The 17,873-nt window shown below is 44.7% G+C and overlaps 1 protein-coding gene across 2 annotated transcripts; it reads left to right on the top strand.

The window, feature by feature from the left end:
• The first annotated feature begins 1,555 nt into the window (after positions 1 to 1,555).
• On the top strand, positions 1,556 to 16,828 carry AMMECR1L (AMMECR1 like). Of its 2 annotated transcripts, none has more exons than XM_058031428.1 (7): positions 1,556 to 1,618; positions 3,595 to 4,039; positions 9,109 to 9,219; positions 9,693 to 9,807; positions 10,541 to 10,631; positions 11,599 to 11,695; positions 13,437 to 16,828. In XM_058031428.1, exons 2-7 carry the CDS (start codon positions 3,633 to 3,635, stop codon positions 13,546 to 13,548), a joined length of 933 nt encoding a protein of 310 aa, XP_057887411.1. In that variant the 5' UTR covers positions 1,556 to 1,618; positions 3,595 to 3,632; the 3' UTR covers positions 13,549 to 16,828. The 2 variants fall into 2 exon arrangements, with proteins under 2 accessions (XP_057887411.1, XP_057887412.1); XM_058031429.1 differs by lacking the exon at positions 1,556 to 1,618 and adding an exon at positions 2,307 to 2,521.
• Positions 16,829 to 17,873: the final 1,045 nt, after the last annotated feature.

Here is a 17,873-nt window from a genome sequence, read left to right as displayed (position 1 = left end):
TGGCAAAGGGGTTTGAGATGCAATCCAAGGCATTACCAGCAGAGTGAGGTATGTGGGGGGAAAAAGGGAGGGAAGGATTATTTTAAACACTGCAGAAGTTAGGAACTCCCTCTTGATGTGTTATTCTGGGTATTCTCACCCAATTCTTCGTTACCTTAGTTTTCCTGAGTTGCTATTTAGGGACTTGAAAGGATGATGCTGTTCTATAACCTTAGAATGGCAATAATTACAGTGCTGTGGAAACCGAGTAGATTATGTCATGTTGAAGGCCAGGAGCAAACTGTAGAAGGTGTCCCAGCCCACAGCAGGGGGTCGAACAAAACAAGCTTGAAGGTCCTTTCCTACCAAACCATTCTGTGATTCTATTCTGTAGGAGAAAGTAAGATCCACTGACATAGAACCAAATTTCTGCAGCTCATGATTTTTGTCTCTTCTTTATTGCTTTGGCTTGGATCAGAAATGGCATATATATTCCATTTTGCAGTCTTGAAAGGGTTCAGCCAGTTTGTGTGTTGGGGTTGGATGTGCAGTGTGGGTACTCTGGGCTATGCAAAGCTTGCTCTTCGTCGTGCCCAGGTGTTTCACCGGTGTTGTCAGAAGGGAATCGGGAATGGGCGCTGTGCTTTTCTCTATCCCATCCCTTATGCACCTCATACAGGCACAACAACCCAACCCTTGTCCCCTCCTCCGAGTGACTCCAACCTGTGCACTGCCAGAGAATTCCCTCAGCATGAGAGAGGAAAGCCTCTATTTCTACAAGCTATCCCTAAACCCTTGACGAAGTAACCAATTCTCTACTTTGGTTTTTATGGTGCTGTGAAGAAGGGCGGAGGCGGAAGGATCTGGGTGCCCCGTTGGCGGTTGGAAACACTAAAAGACTGATTTCTGCGTTGGTGCCGTTGTGCTATCTTGGCTCCTGCCCTAAATCCGTTACACACGGCTATAATAGAATCCGTTACACACGGGGCTATAATTAAAGCCGTCCCGGGAGCTCCCTCAGCGCTCCGGCCCGGCCGCCGCCCCGCTCTGCCCTCACAGCGCCGGGCCCCACCAACGCTGCGGGCACCGAGGGGTGCAGAGACTGCCCCGCTTCCAGACACGTAATGGACGCTCCCCACCTCGCGCCCCTCCCCCTAATGTCGTCATCGCCTCTGCTGGCCAATGGCAGCGCGGCGCTGCTGCCGAGTGACGTCCCCGCCCCCGGAACTGTTTGTCGCCGCACGTGCGCTGCTCACGTGACGGGGAGGGCGCGGAAGCGCGCGTCTCTATGGTTTCTGCGTGGGGCAGAGCGCCCGCCCTGGGGCCTTGGCTGTGTTGGCGCCGCCGGGAGGCTGGCGGACTATGAGTGTCCGTCCCTCATTACCTCACGGCCGGGAGGAGGAGGAGGAGGAGGAGGCTGCCGGGATAGCGGCGGACCTGCCCGCGGCCTCGCTCCGGTCCTCCGGCCGCCCCGGGAAGCCCCGGCCGCGGCGGGCCCTGCCCGCTCCCCCGCCCGCCGGGCCCGCTTCTCCGGGGAGCCTCGCCCAGGCCCATGGCCCCATGAGGCGGCAGAAGGCTGCGGGGCAGCAGCGGCGGCGGCGGGGCTGAGGCGGAGGAGAAGCCGGGACGGGTGCAGGAGGTGGGTGACCCCGCCGGGGCCGTGAGGGAGGCGCGGGTGGAGGGGGCCCCGCCGTGCGCCGGCCCGCCCGCCCCGGGCTGGGGGAGGCCGCAGGGGGGTCCCGCTCCGCGGCGCCCCCTGGCGGTCCCGGGGCCGCTCGGGGGGGTCGGGCCGGGGCACGGGGGGTCCCCGGGGTGTCCCCGGGCCGGGCCCGGCGGCGCCCGGGATCCCCCGAACACCCCGCAAAGTTTGTGTGCGGCAGCCGGGGCTCGTCCCGCCGCCGCGGTGCCCCCGTGTGCCCCCGGCCCGCCCGCCGGGCGCTCCCGGGAAGCGGGGCTGGAGCCGAGCGGCCGCCTTTGTTAGGCCCCTGCTGCAGAGCGGGGGAGAAGAGAGGGAAGCTCCCCCCTGCCCCTGCCACGTCTCCGATCTTGAATCAAGTGTTGTGCTTCCAGATAAATAAATAATGATTTATCTTCCCCAATGCGGCTGAGCCGTCAGTGCTAACTGGGGAAGGCTCAGCACCCTCAAAGAGCCAGAGCGGGTTACTTTTAATAGGCAGTGAAGAATTTACACGGTCGCTTTGGCAAAGTTATGCTTTTCTTCTGCCTGGTTTCCTTCCTTTTTGGTTTGCCTTTTTTTTTAAATTTTATTATTATTGCAAAAGTAGAGCTCAAAGAAAAAAATACCATTTTCCTTAGGTCATGTAAATTGTTCCTAATGGTCTTTGTAAAACCTTGCGGTGAGGATTCCTAAGCAGAGCAAGCACTGCGGGCATGCGAGGTGCACCCCTCAACACCCTTCCCATTAGTTCTGGTTCAGTTCAGAGTCCTGTGGCTGCTGCTGTGACCGATGGAACTTCACGAACAAACTTTGCTGTCTTTGCACGTGCCGAGGAGGGAGGGAGTTGTCACAACCTGAATTTCAGTGCGTGTCACCCCTCACCCCCCAGCCCTGTTTGTGCTCTCGGCTTGGGAGGGTTGCAGGGCTGCTCTGGTGGTCACAGCAGTTCCCTGGTGCTGCTGAGTGTGACTTCAGTCCCCCCGTGGTGTCCCTGTGTCTCATTGCCCGTGCTTTGAGCCCCATTTGACAGCCTGGTTTTCTCTCCCCTGTATGTTCAGATGTCACAGTGATGTTGGTGTTTAAGCTCCTGCCACTGACCTGTAATCCTCGCCTATCATGTTTGTTCATCTCTGCCTGCACAGCCTTTCTTCCCTGTGTTTGTTCCGCCCCTTCTTGTGCTGCATGAGCTAATATTCTCATCTTTGCAGGCAAAACACTGCTCTGGGTTCTTGGGTTTTTTTATACCATGCCTGTTTCCTGCTATTATCACTTTCTGTGCTGGCTTCAGCTCTTCCTGTGGTGCACATCTTGCCTGTCCCCCCTGCATGTTTATTTGGGAGCTGTAGTCATTCACCCAGACCCAGAAAGTAAACACATTCCAGTCTGTGGTCTGGAAAATAGTCTGTCGTTTAGAAAATGGTGGTTTCAGTGCTTTTAGCTCCTCTTTGATGTTGCCAGTGCTAAATCAAGGGCAGCACCCCTGGGAGTCCAGCCCTGAAGGTGTCATTTGGGGCTGCTGTCACTCTCTCTAAGGAGCAGGGAAGGGAAATGCACTTTTTTGCCACTGGTGCAGGCATTGACTGAGGAGGAATGGGTGAGCAGGAAAAGCAGGGGATAGGGTGTATCTGAAGTCCCAAGTATTTTTTCCTTCAGTTTTCCCACAGTTTTGTTCTTTTTATGGGAAGTCTGGTGACAGTTTTTTGTGATGAGCCACCTATTAAAGTGTTCAATACCTTGGAAAGTGTGATTGCATGCAGGTTGTGTCCATACTCTCCCATCTATGTGTGAAACACCCATTCTGCTGAGCTGCCTTTACTGCTGTGCTTTGGAGGGTTTTCTTCCTGTGTTTTAGCAGAAGCAAGGAAGCAGCTGTTGGTTTTCCACCTGTGTGTAACTCTGTGTGTAATGCTTTTCCCCCTCCCCACCCTCCGTGCCAGGGTTCTGCAGTGCTCCAGGCAGCGAGTTTTGAAGCAGGATGGGAAAGAGACGCTGTGTTCCTCCACTTGAGCCCAAGCTGGCAGCTGGCTGTTGTGGGGTGAAGAAGCCCAAATTGTCTGGGAGTGGAACGCACAGTCATGGGAATCAGACCACAACTGCACCAAGCTCCAGTTCAGGTCCTCTTCAGAACCACCAGCACACAGATGGGAATAATGGAAGGGAGAACGTATCTGACTTGACTTTGGGCCCAGGAAATTCCCCAATTACTCGAATGAATCCCACTTCAGGAGCTCTGAGCCCCCTTAGTCGGCCCAATGGAACTGCCAACAGCACCAAGAACCTGGTGGTGACAGCAGAGATGTGCTGCTACTGCTTTGATGTACTCTACTGTCATCTCTACGGGTTCCCTCAGCCACGGCTTCCTCGATTCACCAATGACCCCTAGTGAGTACAGCAAAGCTCCCCGAGCTGGGGTGTGCCTGGGGAAGGGTGAATGAAGGGTTTCCTCTGGGACTGGGGAGAGGGGTGTGCAGGGTGAAAGGGGAACATTCTGCTGCTTGCTTTGTCTGCTGGGAACAAAAGGATGCTCTCTAAGTGTACAAAAGATTGAAGTGCTGTTTGTTGGTGGAGGTGAGTGAGCTTTAAAGAGTGTCCTTGGAGACAGAAAGGGCTAGGCCAAGTGTGAAGAGGTGTGGTGCTTGTTCAGCTCACAGGCTGGTGAGTTCCATGAGGCACTGTGTTCTCTGTGCAGGAGTGCAAACCCACTTCATGGAAATGTTCTGGTAATGTTTGCCCCCTTCTTTGTCAGTAGATTCCTCAGTAAAAATTAACTGAGTGGTCCCACCTACAAAACTGTACTAAAAAACAAATAATGTCATTAATTTGAAGAAGATCCAGCTTCTAATGTGAGACACTGACTTGGAGAGGGGAAAAGACTTCCTCCTGCAAAGTAAACAGAAAGGGAATAAAGCAGGAAGTTGAAGTTGGAACAAGTTTCCAGCTCATCCTGAAACAAATGTTGGGCTGGTGAGGGTTGGACAAGGACTCTCAAGGAAGTTTTCAGCTGTCCAAGTGAATGGGTTTAGCAGGGAGGGGAATCTAAAAATTACCAGTTATAGAAGATGTGTTAGGGAAACAGCACTAGCTGGGCAATGTGGGGAGGAATCCTAGAATCATTTAGGTTGGAAAAACCTTTGAGTCCAACCATGAGGCCAGCACTGCCAAGAGAGTTAATTTTCAAGGACGGTCCCAAGGTTAGGAGGAAAGGAGATGTGTGTGAGCAGAAGTGAGGAGAAGGATTTATGAAGCTGTTTCACTTTGGTGAGATTTAATTGATGTTTGTCTGAAGGTTGACTGTGTAGGTGTGGAAATGTTAATGCTGTTAAAATGTTTGTTAAAAGAATTATAGGGGAAAGATCAGTGACAGATGGACCTTCTGACACTCCTCCGGGGCCTCCTCCAGAACAATAGATAAAATAAAAAGTTGCTGACATCCTTAATTTAAGCTAATGAATTTTAAATTGATGTAAAGAACAATGGCTTAAGCAGGTCAAGGACTTCCTTTCTGTGCAGTCAGTGTGTGCCCACCTTTCTGCTGTCAGGGTGGATGTAGGTTGTGCTTCCTTGCAGTTATTATTCCAGCTGGATTATGGATACATGTTCTGAATGCTGCTGCAGAGTGAGCTGATTAATACTGTAAATACAAATGGACACAGAAATGCTCTGGACCTGGATATCAAACAGTTCTAGGGACTCCCCAGGCTGAAATTTCTGGTATTGATACCTCCACTGAGTGGGGTCTCCTTAGCACATTTGGTGTCAGTCTGCTGCTGTTTGTCACTCAGGGTGCAAAGGGTTATTTGCTGTTGCTCTGTTAAGCCGGTAAGAGAGATGGTTTTATAGAGCTGCATTCTTTTGGTGTCAGAGGGGATTTCTGGCTGGATTTTGTTGCTTTTTTTTGTTGACTAGTATCAAAAAGGATGTCCTTTGGGGAATAGCAGCTGGTTGAATTTTTCAGATTTGAAAAGTTAAAAATTGTTCACTGGTTTTTTCAGTGCTCATGATTATAAGTCTTTTAGATCAGCACACCAGCAAAGCATAACCAGCCCTTCCCTTCTCTTCCTCTGTCAGCAAATGCTTACCTGGATTTTCAGGTGTTTCAGCATTTATTCTGTTGCTCCCAGGAAATGGATGTGCCCCAGGGTTTGCTCTCTTGGAGAGCAGCACACAAGGAGGAACTGCCCCACTTGAGATAGTCTTGTAATGAACTTTAAGCCAAATGTTATCAAATACAAGAGTAAGCAAAGTGAAAGTACAGAAATAATTTGCATTGTAGCCTTTTGTGACATAATTAATGTCAATATAAGAGATCTTTGGACAAAACAAAGGTTTATACCAGGAGTCTCTCTGCACAGACAGAGAAGAGTCTGTTGATTGAATAGAAAGTCACAGTGGTTTTTAAACTGCTGAACTTTAAAGTAAAGCTAAAAGCAGGTGTGAAGCTCAGGATTTGGCATAAACAGTGTAATAACATGCAAGTTCCAGGGTTGTGGATTGAAAACCACATGAATTTCAGTCACCAGCCTGGGGGGATGTGCACATGGACACCTCTCTTGATGGGAATTAGGGAGCTGGTAGACACCTGAAGTAAAGTTCCCTTATTCCAGTGTTAGCAGTGAGGGTCACAGATCAATGGAGAGATGGTGGCTTTGCAAGACCTGTAGTTATGTCTGAATTAACTTGGCAAAGGAAGGAAATATCCCCTTTATTATTCAGGTTACTGCAAGTAGTTGCAGTTTGGAACCTATGCAAGTAGTTGATTGGTTACTTTTTCCACTTTTGTACTTCAGTCTGATTTTTTAATAGCAGGTATTACAAACTGGTGCTAGAACTATACCATGGAAGTTTCTAGTTGCCATACAAGACAAATAATAGGATATTTGCATCATAACATCTGTTCTGTAAAAGGTTTTTCCCTAGCACAAGCTAAAGCCTGATTCAAACAAACTGTATTTTGCTACTTTAAAATTCCCTTTGTAGTTGCAATTGATGAAGCTAATTTTTAGTTGCTGTTAGTTTTAGTTCCTCTCAGCCTAAAAACCCTCATCAAACATATATAAAGTGGGATGTTGTGGCTGGGGAAGGAAGAGTTGACATAATCTGCTTAGGATATGGCTGCAAAGTACCAGTAAATGCTCTTGGGTGAACATGGACAAAAGATTGTTGTGACTTTTCTCAGTACATCTGGGAAATAACACTTTTCAAGGAGGGGCTCTGGAACAATGGCCTTATTGTCAGCTGCACCTGCAATTTGCTGAGTGCATTTATTCTTCAGAGACAGAAACATCATCTTCTCTGCAGTGAAAATAGTGAAATTTTATCTATGTGTACAGAATCATATCTTTTTTTTATGCCTCAGTTGTTCTGACCACAATGAAAAATAGTTTTAAATGTGCTTTAAGGTATTTTAAAATATACAGCCTTCTGAATGCAATTATCCTCTCCCCTCTGATAATATCTCTTCTATTATAGATGCATAAAGCTGTGCTGCAGCTCAGTGCAAAGATGGGTTCTGGGGTTTTTTTCCCTTTGGAAGGGGAAAGAGATAAATTGAAAATGTGAACCTGCAATTTGAATTGAAGGGGAATTTACTTAGATTTGTATTCTGTGAGTGATTTGGTTTATGTTTTCCCTTGCCTTTTCTCTTTGGGGTGAGTGTAACGTGGACTGACAAAATTTTTATTAGATTAGGGTAAATTTCCACTGAACTTGTGACAGTAGTATTTCTCAGAGATCTCCTGTGTAAGTTTAATGTCCTTTTTTTAAAGTTTTTTAAGTTTTCTTTTTCTGTTTGCTCTTTCAACATATAATAGATAGATGAAAATGCAGAAAAATTATATCCTGTAAGTGTCTTGAAGTGTTACTGGAAAACTAGAACAACAAATCTCCTGTCTTGGTCAAGCCAGCCAGGAGGTTGTTGTTGGGTGTGGAAGGATGTTTCCACTTCCTCTGTGGGCAAAGTCCTTCACAATTATCACTCAAGGGCTAATTGCTCTTTTGGGCAGTGCTTTTGCTTTTGGTCACAGCTGATATTTAGATCCTGAGTGATGAATTTATGCTGTGATGGATTTAATTCCATTGTTGCTCTGAGGAACCTCACCGGGCATTGATTTATTACTACAGTTTAAATTATGTTCTCACCACTTAGACTTAGGAAGTTCTGTTGCTGTGTTTGAGAAATCATCCACATTCCATGCTGGATTTGTTGTCTGAACAGAAATCTTAGTATTTTTGTAAGGTTTACTGCAGAGGTGCATTGCTCACAAAAGCTTCAAGAGTTTGAGGAAAGTAAGGGTCTGAGCTATGTTGTCAAAACAGTTTTGATGGTTTAAATCTCCTATCAATGTTTTTTTAATCTCAGAAAATCATAGATCATATTACTTAAAGTTCAGTAGAAATCCAGAGACTGTTGTCTTGCATTCAGTTCTCTGAACAAGGCACAGAATCACTCATCCTGTTTTTATAATTAGGTCAGCATTATCAGTTGTCTTACAGAATTTTGCAGATGTTTGGACATTCTTGTAGAGCTGCAACCACCACTGTCCTTTTAGTGCTCCTCTCTACAGCTCTTTGCAATTTCACTCACTCCTCTAGAAGTTAATTTATCTGTATTTAATGTTCACAGTCATCTTTACCTGTTTATCTCTTTGTAGAGCTCTGTTATTCTGAAGTTGTTATTCTTTAATGCCAAATCAGGAGGTGTAGTTTAACAGCTTGAAATGAGCCTGCTGAGTTTGAGAATCTACTGTTGTGCCTGTAAATTTGTGATGGTAGTCAGGAAAGTGGAAATCCAGGTGATTTTGAGTAGGAACAATAGTGGTTTAGACATGTGTTCAACAGGAAAAAATGTGTGTAAATACAAATCAAATGTAAGGTTAGCAAAAGATGTGGAAATAAACTGATTGAGCCTTAGGGATGGACTCAGAAGTCAGACCCTCATGGAAATAACAGGGAGGAAAAAGATAATCTGGATTTCTTTTCATTCCTTAAAAAGCAAAAAAGAAAAGCTTTTATTGCAAATCTGATTTATAGAAGTGGTAGTATAAAGAACTAACGTGCATCATTTATATTAATTTCTGTATGACCTATGCTGGAAACTAGTGGGGCTACAAAGTGAGGCCAATACTGACAGGTAGTCAGTGGGATCAAATAACCATTTCAGTCATTGGAAGACAGCAGATCTGGCTAGGAATGTGTCCATGGAGGATTTCAGAGTCCTGCTGGGGAGGATGGAGTGTGCTGACAGGGTGGAGGGAAGTGCTGGGGCTTGCATGTAGGGGGTGTGGGCATGACTTTTGTTCTTGCTAGATAGCAGGTGAGCAAACCTGCCTGCTGGGGTTTGCTGCAGGGACAGAAAGCAAAGGCATGGGGCTCTTCATACCTTTGTTTTCTCCCCTTAGCAACCAAATACCTGTAGAGGCTGGAGGGTTTGTTTCTTTTCTTTGCCTTTTCAGTCCACTCTTTGTGACGTGGAAGACGGGGCGAGACAAGCGGCTTCGTGGCTGCATCGGGACCTTTTCAGCCATGAATCTTCACTCAGGACTCAGGGAATACACATTAACCAGGTAACTGTCAAAAATGAAATAATGATGAAATTAATATGAATTTAGTTCGTTCACTGTAAGGATTCAGGGTTAGGATGTTGGATCAATATAGTTCAATGTAATATGCTTCATAATGAACTATACCTGAGTGTCTGAGAGTTACAGTGAAGTGATGTACCAGGATGTAGTGGAATATCTTTGCAAAAGGTGAGTTGCAGTTGGTATTTTAAGGCTACTGTCAAATCTGTCTTGCATGCCTACAGTATTGACATCTGTAGCACATAATTTCTCTCAGCCTGCAGTAGGCATTGGACAGCATCAGGAGGCTTGCCACTGGTATTACAGTTCATTAGATTAGGGAGAGATGCAAATCACTTTCTCTGCAGTAACAGAGGAGCATGTTTCATGCAGGCATAATCAAAAGGGGAATAATTGAGCATCTGACACTTTATTTTGGTGCTTCTGTTGGGTGATGTATCTTCTGTTCCCTTTAGTGCACTTAAGGACAGCCGATTTCCCCCCCTGACCCGCGAGGAGCTGCCCAAACTCTTCTGCTCTGTCTCCCTCCTCACTAACTTTGAGGATGCCAGTGACTACCTGGACTGGGAGGTGAGAACAGGTGCATTTGGAACTCTGCATCACTCTCTCGTTCCGTTCGGGTTCGGGTTAGTACATGGTGATGTATCTCCTTCCTTGCAGGGGTGGATGGGGATAGAAGAGTCTGGGAATAGAAGAAATGGGGTTGGAAAACCAGAAGGAAGGAAGGAAGGAAGGAAGAGGATGGCCCAGCAATAATATTTGCTTTTGGTTGGGGGGGATCTGAATGGGAATAGAGAAACATGAAGGTCGTTCATGGACTTGGCCCAGTAGAAAATGGGTGTAAATACCTGTATAAAAACCTGGGAAGTATTTTGATGGTGTGGATAGGAACTGGAAATAAAAAGTAGTTAACACCAAAGGTATGAATGGTTTTTAGGACCTTGTACATTGAAGTGTATTTCATTCAAGAAGAATATATATATGGACTTCATAGTCAGGTAATTTTAGGCATCATTCTTGCATGCAGAGATTTTATCTCTCTTGCCTGACACAAGAGGTGGAAAACTGACAAGACTTAGCCCAGGAGAAGTGGCAGGGCCACTGGTGAGGCTTGTCTGGGAAGGGTGGCTGAGAGCTCCTCGTGAGACCTGCCAGGCAAGACAAGAGAGTGGGGAGAGAATGACCTTACCCAGGCAAAAGCCAACTGTGCAGAGAGAGATGCACAGAGTTGTGGGAATGACAACTCAGTCACGGGCTCAGTGCTAGCAAACACCTCTTATCTGGCTGTTATTTCCATCTCTAGGTTGGAATCCATGGGATCAGAATAGAGTTCATCAATGAGAAAGGTGTCAAACGCACAGCCACGTATTTACCTGAGGTTGCTAAGGAACAAGGTGGGTTTGAGATGGCAGCCAAACATGTCAGCACTTTGTGTCACAGAATTGGGTAACAGTCTGTCAATTTGGGGCTTGGAATACAATGCTGTCCTCACAGTGGTGCCATGGAACCACCAGGCTTAATCCGGACAATTGACACCTGGTACAGTTGCTGCTGGGTTTTCATCTGGCCTGTCTCTCATCCCATATCTTTGCACAGCTGTATTTTAGTGCCAGAATGTTTTAGGGCTGAAGAAATAGAGGATCTCAAAGTTATGGATCTTCCAGCTTCATTCAGCATTGCATCTTTCCTCTTCTATGTTTCTCCCACCAACTAGGATAACTGCACGCTGCACAGCACCAACAGGAGAGTCACTTTCCTCCTCATTCTTGCTAAAGTAGCATCCTCCAGAGGAGGGCTAGAAACACAGCCCCTCTGGAGCACACTTCCCACTCAAATAGAGTAGTGCTCACCATGGTGACTGCTCAAAATATTGCCTCCTCCTTTCCTCCACCTAGCAGAGTGGAGTGGTCGCATCCTCCTGGCTCTGGGGCAAAAGACTAAGGTAGGAATTTTAACTCTGATCTCTCACATGGCAGTGCACTGTGCCATCACTAGAGCACCAGTCCCAATTTGTCTGTGTAAAGAAATTAGTATTATCTTCTTTTCAAGGGAGCTAAGTGGCACATGATGAAAAAATTTGGGGTCCCTGCAACAGTAGCAAGGCACAGACCTTTATAAGAAGACATGGAATGGAAAATGGAATTGCTCTTTCGTAGACCAGCTCCAGTCTGAGTTTAAAGGGGTAGGCATGTGCAGATAGTGTGCATGCATCAGGCCATGTATGTCCAGCTCACCACTAGGATTTCTAAAGCTCAGAGTTTGTTTGGTTGTTTGTTTTTCTAGAGTCCTTTTAATGCATCTCTTGTAGTTTTGAAATATTTTTTATATTGAAAAATTTGCCTTGCTTCTATTTTTCAATAGACTGGGATCAGATCCAGACCATAGACTCCTTACTCAGGAAAGGTGGCTTTAAGGCTCCCATTACCAATGATTTTAGGAAAACAATTAAACTTACCAGGTAAGCAGATATATTTATTGTCTTTTAATTTTACTTTATAGTGTATTCTGGGTGATTTAAATATTTGTGCTTGATGTAAGTCTTTATGCCTCTTCCAGAGGAGATGTAGTGTGAAAGAGCAAATCACAAATGCCATGTGTTAAGCATGTGGTGTACATGGAATGCACAACGTGTTTGGTCCATACAGGATCAAAGTTGGCATTTTTCTAAGTGTCACTGCTTTTAATTTTACTATATATGTGAAAGACCAGGAGCAGAACCTTTGAGAGTTTAAAAGGTTAATTTTTTTTTTGCATCTTTTCAATCAACTTCCTTTTCTCAGTGTGCTCCTCTGTGAATGCTGTAGCTATTAGTAGGTGACACCTGTCTTAAAACCAAACCGCACTCAAATTTGGCTGTTTTTCAGAATTTGCTTGCTTTTCTATATCCCCAGCTGTCCTATTGGTTTCTGCCCCCTTTATGTTAGTAAAAATTGGGACTTTCTGGTTTTCTATAGAAACACTAAATTATCAGGTCATTCTTTACCTCTAGAGAAATGAGGTGAGTGTGCAGAGTTTTCTTTTACAGGAGATGTCAGGATGAGGGTTTGCATTAAAATCTCAAGTAATGTGGTCTTAGTGCAACTCAACCACTTTGTAGGTGGCTGTTGTTTAGCATGCTTTACAAGAACTTGGAGAACACCAGTCTCTCCAAAGAAACTTCACGTTTTGTGAATTCTGATTGTACAATATGGACCAAGTCATTTATGTGCTGTAATAAACCTCTCTTTACCCACCTCTCCATTTCTTTCACTACATTTTCAATTGTGGAGATAACCACAAAAGTAAGTAGTAGTGAAATACTGATTATTTAATCACTGTAGTTGAATCTTCTTCCAGCAAAATTTTCATGCAGTTTGTGGATAAAAAAGAACACAAAGCAATCATTTATTTCCTGTGTGCTGCTTCAGGCATCCCTTTAATTATCATCACTTTGATTAGGACTCATCTTTCAGGACCCTGGAGCTAATTGAAGCTCACATGGGTTATTCATACCAGTGGGTTCCTCTTGGCCATCACTGGCTGTGAGCAGGGTGAATGTTTTATGACGAGACCCTGCATTTTCACATTTTCTAAAAAATCCCTTCACCCAGGATTTTTCTCCTGGGAAGCTGGGAAGCCTCAGAGAAAAATGAAAACAATTATTATCTCATTTGCTTCTCCTGTGTTTTGCTCATGTGGAATGTATTTGGAGATTGTTTACCCACAGGTGATTGTTTCATTGGATTCTGCTGTGAGTTGTTTTCACTCTTTGGCCAATCAGTGCCAAGCTTTTAGGCATTTTAACCAGTTTTGTGTATTTGCAGGCTGACAATAACATCTGTCTTTTATGTTGCCTGCCTAATTATTTGACTTAACAAACTAACCTATAGTGGGATTGATATCCAGCAGTGGGAATATGATTTCAATACAAACCTTCTGAAGACAGATGAGCCAAATATTAGTTTAGTATCTGTGTCAAGACTCTGGAAAGAGTCACGAGTTTTCATTATTATCTTTTTAGCATTCTGTAAGTATCCTTTCTGTATTCTTTAGTATAGTTTAGTATAGTATTCTTTAATGTAAGATAGTATGATAAAGTAATAAATGAGCCTTCTGAGAACATGGAGTGAGACTCATCATTGCTGCCTCCGTCGGGGGGAGCGCAGATGCGATGCTCCGCGTTGCGCAGCCTGACGTTGTGTCTCTGCCTGTTCCCGCAGGTACCGCAGTGAGAAGGTGACAATCAGTTATGCAGAGTACATGGCCTCCCGCCAGCATTGTTTCCAGAATGGCACCCTTCATGCCCCCCCCCTCTACAATCATTACTCCTGACACACGGCTGCATGACCAGTCCCACTCCCCAGTTGCTGCCAACGGCTACGACATCATCGGGGCAGACGCCTCCTCTTCCTGGTCCAGTTACTTCTATTACTGCACCATTTTATGATGCTAGCTTCCGTTGCCAAGTCTGCCCTTCCCACTGACCTGGGGGGAGGGTGAGAGCGTGACAGGACTTCAGGGGCCCAAGCCTTATCTCAGCCTTCCCTCCCCGCGGGGGTTCAGTTGGATTGGGGCTCCATGCCTACGAACTGTCGTCAGGTGCAGAAGACCTTTAGGAGTGAAAGTGCTGCTTCGGACCGATCTGTTCCTGGGTGTTACTGACGCTCTGGAAACTGGAGTTGTTTGTTATGGAAGCCCCCCAGATCAAGTAGGAGCATTCCCCCGGCAGCCTGGGCAACGGAGTCCAACAAAACATTTTTTAGGTTCTTTTTAATTTTTTTTTTAACCTCTGGTATCTGTTGTGTACTGAGAGCTGATTGCAGTCCCCACGCATCACAGGCGGACATCATGATATTGGGGAGGGTTGAACACCTGGATAGCACCCCATTCTCATGGACAGAAAATATGTGAAAAATTAATCCATTATTTAAATAAACCCTTGAAGGCTTTAAGGCTCAGATCCTTGGGAGGTTGGATTCTTGGTGATGAAGCCTGCTGTGAAATACAATGGTGTTTTGCCTGTAAGAGTGACATGGCACGTGCTGTGTACGCAGAGGAAAGGATCCTCGAGTGTCCCTGGACAGTCTTTGTTTTGACCAAATTTTGTTTCCAAATATTTGTAAGAGATAGGATTAGGGCTGGGCAGGGGTTGGCAGAGCATTGGCTGTAGTTGTACAAGTGAGACCAGTGACTGAAATTTGTTTTAATTTAAGCTAACAGTCTTGGGGACCTTCCTTTTGATAGAACAGCCACTTTGGCTGGTATGACTGCTGATCTTTGGGGCTGTGGGTGTTCCAGTTCATTCCAGGCCTATGGAATGGTGCTGCTCAGTTTTGCTGGTAAGATTTATCTTACTCAGCTTAGTCATTGCCACATGCAGGCAGTGAGTGGGGAAATCTGTATTACCCAAATGGCTTGAAACTCATGTGCATTCTGTATTTCTTCTCCCATGGTGGTTGATGATCACAAGGAATAATCTTTTCTGAAAGAAAGTTATCAGTTGTATTCTGCAGCATCATTGAGGGATGTCATAAACTCTAAATTATGGCACTCTTTCAATGAGATAACTGGACTTCAGAATACAATTTGGAGTAGGGTTGCTTGGTTGGTTGGTTTTCCAAGCTTCTGGAGGGTCACTAATGATTGGGGAGGAGAACACAAGTGCATAGCAGAGTCATGGCTGTTTGGTTGCACACATCTTCTGAGCCTGCTCATGTGTTGTAATTGGCTGGTGTTTGAAGCCTGAAATTATGCTGTGGTGAGGCAGGGAATAGGGCTGGTAGGAACTGAGAACTGCAGGGTGCTGCTCCTGGTCCTAAGGAAGCAAGGCACAGCTTGTGCCATTTTGCTTCATGTTGGTGTATGGAGGAGAGAGATGTGAGGGGAATGCCTCTGGATAATGGTGCAATATTGACCCAGCTTTCCTTCTGTATTGGGGTCATGCCTACAAATTGCCACTTTTCCCTTGTGATGCTGTTGGAAAGAATTGAAGATGAAAGGATTGTTTTGTGACTTCCTGCTGCTGAGAATAAATGAGTCTCGTTCCAAACCACTCCAGTTTGTAGTTGCTCCCCCAGGTGCCGTGTAGTGATGGGGGAGGGTGGGGTCAGCTCCAGGCATACCACTCACCTTTCAGCTGTCAAACAGTATGATACATAGGGCTACACTCATTACTGTTCAAGTGTTCTATGTTAGAATTTAATTTCTAAAAGGTTTAAAAAAAAAAAGGCAAAAAAATGGTGCTAAAACTTCACCCCTGAGCATGCTCGGTGAGACTGGTCATGCAGGCATACAGTGCCAGGCTTTTCAACTATACTGTTTCTTTTTCAGGTGTTTGCCCTGTTCTGTGTCTTCAACAGTGTATAGTGTTTTCCTGATTTCAGTTTCTTTGACTAGGGGATGACTAAAGGGCGGGGTGGGGAGGGTTAGTTGTCATTTTTTTAAAGAACAGAATTTTAGGATTGAGTAACTTGGTTGGTTTAAGCCTGAAGTGGGACAGGTGGTTTGGGACTGGGGAAGTCTTGTCCTCTCCCACTTCTATTTCCCCACTCAGTCTGTTTAAAAAAACACAAACAAAACATAAATGCCTCTAAATATGTACTGTGTTCTTGTCTTGTTGCAGTGAGAAGAGAAGCTGGCAGATCAGAAACACTGGTCTGCTGCCTAAGGAACAGACCCTCTCAGCTTTAGTCCCATAAGGGTCCAGCTATAAAAGCAGTTGAAAACTGCGTCAGTAGCTAAGTCAGCTCAGAGAAATGTATGAGAAGGACAGGTGGTCTCAGGAAATAATCCCGTTTCTAGATCATTACATGGCAGCTATGCATAAGGATGAAAGAGGTGAAGTGGGCACAAACTGCAGTTGGAATTGCCTCAGGATGGAGGCAACCAAAATCAGTGGCCAATTGATGTGAGATTTTCTCTGTGTTTGCTTGGCTGGGTCAGCTGGTTAGAACCACTCCTCAAAGCAACTCTTACGTGGTTTGATCTGGATTAACTCATCCTTAGAAGCAAGTGCCTTTTGGTCTAGAAGGGCTTATTCTCATGACAACCACAACTGATGAATAATCTCACTGCAATGATGAAATGTCTTTGTTTTATGGTAACTACAGGAGAATGTCTTTGATCACTGGAGTCTGTCAGTGTTGAAATGTTTCCACTGTGAGGTTCTTAATTTTTTTTTTCATGTTGTTCAACAGTCAATCTCAACTGAAGCCATTTCGGTTTGGGAATGTTATATGGTCAAAATATCACATATCTACAATTTATCAGAACAAAAAAAAAAATCTGTAAGGAAATCTAAGAGTTCATTTTAACCTTTGCACAGAATAATTTGTTTTCATAGTACATTAACAAACCTCTGCAGTCTTCACTGACTATTAGTGCTGTTTTCTGTTTGTATTCAGAAACTACATGTTGTTTTGTTGGGGTTTTTTTTGGTTAATTTATTTCCTTAAAGCAGGAGACCTCTTTTGACCTACAGTGCAGAGACGTCAGACCAATTCTTTATATTACACTTGGTTGCCTCCTACCTATATAATAATTTCTGAGTGTAAATAATTGAACTCTATCCTCTAATGAAGTATTGTAGAGAATAAATCATAATGGATAAAGATGATTTGTACTGTCCTCTTTATATGAGTTCCCACAGCCTTTATGGGGGGTGAGATGAAATCGTTCTCATCTACAGAGACAGGTAATATATTACAGGCATGAACAGCAAACCTGTAAATTGCACCACAGATTCAAAACCAGGGAAGTTGCCAGAGTGGGGTGACAGCTGTCTGTCAATGATCAAACAGGCTCATCACAAGAAAGCAAGGAAAAATAGTAGGAAATTTGAAAACAAATATTAAATATATTTTGTACATAATGGTATAGCAGTGTCTTTGTATCCTGAAATAATGTTTGCTTGACAATAACTTTCTATCAGTTGTCATGATGATGAAATGTATGAAGTACATATTTACAGAGTACTGTAAATCTTTCTGAAACTCAAAATTGTTCTTTTGAGGTTTTGTTTTCTAAAATGAACTGAGAACAGATTGTCTACACTTTAGGGCTATAGTCTTCAGGTGATATGAAAACCTTGTTTCAGAGGAATGAAACACCCATCTTTCTAGATTCTTACTATTTTAATGTTTGCTTTGAGACAGAATTAACTGAATTGTAGAATTTTAATTCTACAATTCTACAATTTGAATTGGATCTCTTACATGTTTTTTTCCATACATTTTCAGATAATTGTTAACTTTGTATCTATGGGAGCTGTATAGTTAGAGATGCTACATTTTCTGCTCTTGGGAAAGGCAGTCCTGGATGTCAATGAACAGTCATAAAACCCTAAAAAAGCACCAGCCAAACCAAGGGGAAGGGTAGTTTTGATTTAAATATGCCTGAGAAGCCCAGATATCACAGAACAGCTACAAAGCAAAAACCTGTTTTCATGTGCTGGTACTAGGAAGGCTAGAAAGCCAATCCCTTAGGCAGTGTGAGCTGGGGGCTGTGACTAGTGTGATTTCCAGGTGAGTTCCAGCTGCATTTCTTTGTGAATTCTGACTTACCCATATCCCTGCTATCCCTGGGAATTACCAAGTGTGTTCTCTCAGCTTTGTTGGCAGGAATACAGCGGCTTAATTTGTGTATTTTAGTGTCATGTG

Source organism: Melospiza georgiana, chromosome 10 (genome assembly GCF_028018845.1).
Source record: "Melospiza georgiana isolate bMelGeo1 chromosome 10, bMelGeo1.pri, whole genome shotgun sequence".
Classification (NCBI taxonomy): Eukaryota; Metazoa; Chordata; class Aves; order Passeriformes; family Passerellidae; genus Melospiza; species Melospiza georgiana.
The sequence above is the reverse complement of the archived record's forward strand: the minus strand, read 5'-3'. Positions and strand labels throughout refer to the sequence as shown.

What these genes read in the sequence shown, in the direction of transcription:
- AMMECR1L (XM_058031428.1), top strand. Translation starts at nt 3,633, where the DNA reads ATGGGAAAGAGACGCTGTGTTCCTCCACTTGAGCCCAAGCTGGCAGCT. An exon ending in GTGACTACCTGGACTGGGAG is followed by an intron (nt 9,808 to 10,540) that starts GTGAGAACAGGT and finishes TTCCATCTCTAG; the next exon opens with GTTGGAATCCATGGGATCAG. An exon ending in TGAGGTTGCTAAGGAACAAG is followed by an intron (nt 10,632 to 11,598) that starts GTGGGTTTGAGA and finishes ATTTTTCAATAG; the next exon opens with ACTGGGATCAGATCCAGACC.